This window comes from Salmo trutta, unplaced genomic scaffold (assembly GCF_901001165.1).
Source record: "Salmo trutta unplaced genomic scaffold, fSalTru1.1, whole genome shotgun sequence".
NCBI lineage: Eukaryota > Metazoa > Chordata > Actinopteri > Salmoniformes > Salmonidae > Salmo > Salmo trutta.
This window is the reverse complement of record NW_021822911.1, coordinates 5,747,584-5,754,969: the sequence shown is the minus strand read 5'-3', so window position 1 is coordinate 5,754,969 and position 7,386 is coordinate 5,747,584. Positions and strand designations below refer to the sequence as shown.

At 37.8% G+C, this 7,386-nt stretch overlaps 1 protein-coding gene across 1 annotated transcript; it reads left to right on the top strand.

Moving 5' to 3' along the window:
* Nucleotides 1-5,678: 5,678 nt before the first annotated feature.
* Nucleotides 5,679-6,242, top strand: LOC115186615 (zinc finger protein 2 homolog; the record flags this gene model as incomplete). Its single annotated transcript, XM_029746192.1, has 1 exon — nt 5,679-6,242. A coding segment is annotated over one exon (564 nt), but the record flags the coding sequence as incomplete, so codon positions are not given.
* Between the last annotated feature and the right edge of the window lie 1,144 nt (nt 6,243-7,386).

Here is a 7,386-nt window from a genome sequence, read left to right as displayed (position 1 = left end):
TATTACTACACTGTCAGAACTAGAAGCACAAGCATTTCGCTACGCTCGCAATAACATCTGCTAACCATGTGTACGTGACCAATAAAATTAGATTTTTCATTTGATTAGATTTTCCAGTTAGCTACCAACTTGAAAGAGGGAACTTTAGTATAAAACCCACATGGAAAACTGAGATTCGGCAAATAACATATAAAGAGAGGCCAAACCAACAACAGCAGTTACTAAAACATAAATTGCTAATGTACGATGTAAAAGGTGGATTTGATGATGTAATGTCAACTTTATACATTTCTATCCCCGGGACCAAAAACTAATGCTTCCAACATTGAACTTGTCTGCACATTTTAAATAGAAGTTTTACTCAACAGCGTTACCCACTCCAGTCAATGGATGGCGATGTGGGGCTTTAAGGTAATCCTGATGGTGTGACGTATAATGTAGTGGACGGAACTCTTCTTTCAACAGTAGCAACAGTTATTCAGCCACCTCGGTAGCTTGCTAGACAAAATAGCCGAACCGATAAAGCTCTTTAGACGCGTTAGTGTATATTAGCCACTGTGTTTTAAACCCACTTCTGTCGTCTAGTTAGTTATCCGATTTAATTTCATATTTACGGTGTTGTTGTTATTAGTCAGCTAGCGGGCTGGTTAAGTTAGCATTAGCCTAGCTAGCTAACATCTCCGACCATGCGGTTTCTGAGCTACTCTCCTGCTAAAGAAGAGAACATCACAGTAAAACAAGAAGTAGAGGGTGAGGCCGTTACTGTGAAAGAAGAAAAAGACGCGTTCAGAGTGAAAGAGGAGGAGGATGTTACAGTAAAACAAGAAGTAGAGGGTGAGGCCGTTACTGTGAAAGAAGAAAAAGACACGTTCAGAGTGAAAGAGGAGGAGGATGTTACAGTAAAAGAAGAGGAGGATGCAGTTTATGGAGTGAAAGAGGATGAGGAGGAGATCACTGTTACATCGATAAAGGAGGAAACTGGATATCTGGGCCCGGTTTCCCAAACACATCTTAAGGCATCCAATGGTTCTAACGGTGAACTTAGACATAAGACCTGTTCCCTGATTAACACTAGTAAGTACTGTCTTAAATACAGAGGCACAAACTCTGCAGTTGTTGAACTGATGTGTGGTGTTAAAGGGGAAATATGCAATAGCTACATCCATATTGTGACTTTTATATTAGTTATTTATAGCCATTGATTCTTGAAGAATATAACACATGCCTCATGAGCTTAGTTCAACTGTTGTTCCCCATCAGATCCCCAAATAAGCTTTTTTTCTCCAATGTCTAGAAACAATGTAAACCAACACTGTATAGCCTCAACATGGTTAAAACTATAATGTTGATATCATGGATTGTCAGTCCTTGCATCCATAGGTCTGTCTGTAGTTACATTTCTCCAACCCCATAATCATCTTATTACCAAAACAGTGGTGGAATTACAGATTTGTTATTGTTTGAACTGCAGATTGGTTGATTGATTGTTGTGTGGCTCTTTTAAAGTGGCAACCTAGTATTTAAACAGCAACAAAATGGCTTCCCTGAGACTTGGTTTGGTAAACAGCTGAGGGATGGGAGCTGGAGAAATGTAACCACTCTCACATTCATAGGGACCTCGTCAAGAAGTTCAGACATCTTGGCGTAACAGTTATAAGGTGTTGGCATGACAGTCGCTGGACCCAGGTTTGAGTTCAGCTCAGGGCTACCCCCTGAATTCACTACACTATAAATACAAGGACTGGCCATCCATGATGTCATAATGATAGTTTAACCAGGTTTCTAGGCTATATAGTATATTCTAGAATTCATCCATGATGTCATAATGATAGTTTAACCAGGTTTCTAGGCTATATAGTATATTCTAGAATTCATAATGATAGTTTAACCAGGTTACTAGGCTATATAGTATATCTAGAATTCATCCCTGATGTCATAATGATAGTTTAACCAGGTTTCTAGGCTATATAGTATATTCTAGAATTCATCCATGATGTCATAATGATAGTTTAACCAGGTTTCTAGGCTATATAGTATATCTAGAATTCATCCATGATGTCATAATGATAGTTTAACCAGGATTCTAGGCTATATAGTGTATTCTAGAATTCATCCATGATGTCATAATGATAGTTTAACCAGGTTTCTAGGATATATAGTATATTTTAGAATTCATCCATGATGTCATAATGATAGTTTAACCAGGTTTCTAGGATATATAGTATATTCTAGAATTCATCCATGATGCCATAATTATAGTTTAACCAGGTTTCTAGGCTATATAGTATATTCTAGAATTCATCCATGATGTCATAATGATAGTTTAACCAGGTTTCTAGGATATATAGTATATTTTAGAATTCATCCATGATGTCATAATGATAGTTTAACCAGGTTTCTAGGATATATAGTATATTCTAGAATTCATCCATGATGCCATAATGATAGTTTAACCAGGTTTCTAGGCTATATAGTATATTCTAGAATTCATCCATGATGTCATAATGATAGTTTAACCAGGTTTCTAGGCTATATAGTATATTCTAGAATTGCCAGTGTAGATTTCCTGTGGGGGTCAAATTGTTAGAGCTGTTGATAAGTCATTGTATAATATTCAGCTAATTTATTTTCATGCCATTACATCAATATAGCCCAACCAGAAGAGAATAAAACCTTCCTGAACCACCACCACCTGCTGGCCTTCATAAATTCTGACGTTGCAAGTAATAGGCTACACAAGCAGTCAGCAACCTAGGTTTGGAGTTCAAATTTATCTGACCATTTCTACCGATCTGCGTGCCAGTTATGATTTTCATATGCACATTTTCATGGAACAGTTTAATTTAATTAGTAATAGTATCTCAAAATCATTGTCTGTGATTAATCTACATTCTATCTAAATCTAAATGAAAATTACAAATCTAAAAGGAACTTTTATTGCCATTGCCAACTATGTGAAAATTCCCTACATAAAGCCAACAAATAAGCCATTGCAAATAAATATCCTATAAATCACATGGCCTGTCTATAACGAACTTGAAACACAGTATAAAATATTCTGGGCCCTCAGTTTCCCGCCAGTGAGTTTGGGACAGACGCAGCTGTAGGCTATTTGTTAAAGGGATAAGAAGTAATCAGGTATTTTGACATTTCCACTGGATCAGCACATTACAGTTTTTCCCTTTCGTGCCGAGTGGAAATATTTTACGAAAATACTTTGAGGAACTATTGTCGTATGCAATTGATTTTGATTAGACTTTGTTTACTTGCTGTTTGAGGTGAAGAAAAAATTACTTTGAGAAGCTCCAACTCATTAGTGGTGGTGTGTTAAGACAACCAGAAATACTATCAGACATCCCCAAATGGGCACATTTATAGGCCTACATTTGCACACAGGCCAGGTAGACTAGTCCTACTTCTATATGCGTAATCAGGTGTGTGTCCTTACTCAACATTAACAGGAGTGTTTCAAACAAAAGACAATGAATAAATTGACAAAACTGACGCATCTTGCGGGGTCAGGTCTGGGTGGTCTGCCAGGGGCCGTTTCATTTAGTATCCGTTTAGGTCAGTTGGGGAATGATTGTATTTTCCCATAGTATGTTGTATCGAAGTTGACTGACTGAAAGGGAGTGTAACTTTATGACTATAATTACTGTTCCCTGAAGGAGGGAAACGAGGTACAGCACCTGATTGGCTCCACCCCTTCCTGGGTCGTTGAAGAGCGATATTAAATTGAATATGACCTAAGGCTCCTATTTCTGTGTTTATTATATTATAATTAAGTCTATGATTTGATATTTGATAGAGCAGTCTGACTGAGCGGTGACTGAGCGGTGGTAGGCAGCAGCAGGCTCGTAAGCATTCATTCAAACATTCATTCAAACAGCACTTTCCTGCGTTTGCCAGCAGCTCTTTGCAATGCTTGAAGCACAGCTCTGTTTATGATTTCAAGCCTGTCAACTCCCAAGATTAGGCTGGCAATACTATAGTACCTATAAAAACATCCAATAGTCAAAGGTATATAAAATACAAATGGTATAGACAGAAATAGTAATATAATTCCTATAATAACTACAACTTAAAACTTATTCACTGGGAATATTGAAGACTCGTGTTAAAAGGAACCACCAGCTTTCATATGTTCTCATGTTCTGAGCAAGGAACTTAAACGTTAGCTTTTTTACATGGCACATATTTCACTTTTACTTTCTTCTCCAACACTGTGTTTTTGCATTATTTAAACTAAATGGAACATGTTTCATTATTTATTTGAGACTAAATTGATTTTATTTATGTATTATATTAAGTTAAAATAAATGTGTTCATTCAGTATTGTTGTAATTGTCATTATTACAAATATATATATATATTTAAAATCGGCCGATTTAATCGGTAAGAGCAGGACCTTTTTTAGGTCCTCCAATAATCAGTATTGGCGTTGAAAAATCATAATCGGTCGACCTCTACTATGTTATTGTTTGTTAAACACTTAGTGTACAAACCCTCATTGTCAGGCTGATGGAAAAGCTAGCCAAAGAGCATTTTACTGGTTGAAGTGTTTTTTTAAGTATAAAGCAGTTGATTTGCGACAATAACACACAGAAATTAAGCAGGGTTTCAAGCGAGCCTTACAATTATAATCCAAAAATAATGTGAAATGCACTCATAAGCAACCTGTAAATGGAGGCTATATTTGCTGTCAACCTATGAGAACTCCCCTGAGTTTTCCCCCACGGTGGTGAATTAGTGAATAGACACAGAGCTTAATGTGAGTTTCCTTGAGTAGCACTCCTGATCTTGCGCTGTAATATTCAGAATACATTGTGAAAAACTAAAATCTTTTCTCACCATTTTTGCTCCATGCAGATATACTACATCCATAACTAGTGGTTTCCTCATTACCAGATATACTACATCCATAACTAGTGGTTTCCTCATTAGCAGATATACTACATTCATAACTAGCGGTTTCCTCATTAGCAGGGAGGAGTTTCTGCAATCAAATTGTGTGTGCTTTGACCTCGTGCCGCAATTTTATTAAACATTAGAAAGGGGCCTATATTGGAGACCAGAAGTCGTCTGGCACACTGCTTAGGATTTCAACAACTTTAATAATTTATTTCTACTTCCCACTAATGTGAAAACAAGATGAAATATGATTGTTACTAACTTGACTGTCTTAATTGTCAAATTTAACAGATGTCAATTGTTGTACAACTTCATGGGTATGCTCTGGGCATCACCTTTTACCTCAAATAAATAGTGGATTTCCACTGTTGTGGGACTTTAACCATCTGTCTGACTTTGTTATTCACACAGGAGAGAGACGTGACTATCGTGGATCCTCTGGGGAGCCTCAACAACATCATGATGCTGACGAGGCAGAGAAGAGTCTCTCCAGATCAGAACTCCTCAAGAAACACCAGCAGAGGCTCACAGGGAAGAAATCTTACTGCAAATCTACATCAGAACTTAAAATACACCAGCGAGTACTCACAGGAGAGAAAGCTCACCACTGTTTTGATTGTCGGAAGAGTTACTCAAGAGCAGATGCACTGAAAGTACACTTGAGAATTCACACAGGAGAGAAACCTTTTGGCTGTGATCAATGTGGGAAGAGTTTTACTGAGTCATGCAGCCTGAAATCACACCAGAGAACACACACAGGAGAGAAACCTTATGTCTGTGATCAATGTGGGAAGAGTTTTACTCAACCAGACAGCCTGATAGTGCACCAGAGAATACACACAGGAGAGAAACCTTATAGCTGTTATCAATGTGGGAAGAGTTTTACTACATCTAGCCATCTAATTGTACACCAGAGAACACACACAGGAGAGAAACCTTATGGCTGTGATGAATGTGGGAAGAAATTTACTGCGTCAAACTCCTTGATAGTGCACCAGAGAATACACACAGGAGAGAAACCTTATAGCTGTAGTCAATGTGGGAAGAGTTTTACTCAACCAGACAGCCTGATAGTGCACCAGAGAATACACACAGGAGAGAAACCTTACAGCTGTTTTCAATGTGGGAAGAGTTGTACTACATCTAGCCATCTAATTGTACACCAGAGAACACACACAGGAGAGAAAGCTTTTAGCTGTGATCAATGTGGGAAGAGTTTTGGTACATCAAGCCATCTAATTGTACACCGTAGAACACACACAGGAGAGAAATCTTATTGCTGTGGTCAATGTGGGAAGAGTTTTGGTCAATCTGGCCATCTGACAGTGCACCAAAGAAGACAGACAGGAGAGAAACCTTATAGCTGTGGTCAATGTGGGAAGAGTTTTGGTCAATCTGGCCATCTGACAGTGCACCAGAGAACACACACAGGAGAGAAACCTTATAGCTGTGGTCAATGTGGGAAGAGTTTTAGTACATCTGGCTATCTGACTGTACACCAGAGAACACACACAGGTGGACAAACTTTGTAGCTGTGATCAGTGTGACAAGAGATTCTCTGATAAAAGATCTCTGATCAAACATCAGAAAATACATACATGAAGGAATTGTTTCATGATATCAATGGAATATCCCACATAGCAAAATGTAATTGAAAAGATGTTGAAAATAAGACTAAATAAGACCAATATACATTCGGTTGAAAGTGAAAATTTAGATGTTTTTCTGGTCGCTTTTTAAATGACTTGAAAACAACTTAATTTCAATGTACTTGCAGCCTATACACATGGACACAGTATAATAAATTGGTCTATAATCCATTTTTTAACAATCCTACATCACTCCAGCATTTCTTTACAACATCCAAGTGTCTTTATTCCACTACTGAAGAAGCAGGTCTCAAATCACCTCATATTTCAAACATCCAGCCTGACAAAAAATACATGTTTTATTATTCCATGCCTCACCATTAAGTGAATTATTGCCAATACATATTAACAAAGGGGTGTACATTTGGTTTTGATATTTCATGTTTACAATTCATGTAATATTTAGTAATCATAATGATTTCTGCAACCAACTGACAATATTTGGGTACAATTATATTGACATTGTTGCCCTGCTTTTAGAATATCTGGGTTCATTCTCAGATGTGCCAACCCAAATGTACTAGAGCATGACATTGGGGATTGGGCCCCGATCCAACAACATGCCTATCTAGTGAACCCTGAAAAGAGAGAGAAGCTCCGCAGTGAGGTGGAAAGTTACTACGGATATTGCAGGAGTTTCCTCTTGAAATCAGACATGTCCGTGGTAAGGACAACTTGGTTTCTGATTGTCTCAAGGCTGGGCAGTCAAAAAGATGTGTTTTGTGTTTAGCCAGTGGATCACAATTTATTTTGACTGCACGTATTGGAGATTAGTTTTGTTTGGGCTCGTTCCAAGGGGACAAGAGTTCTAGAAGCTAGTGAGTTT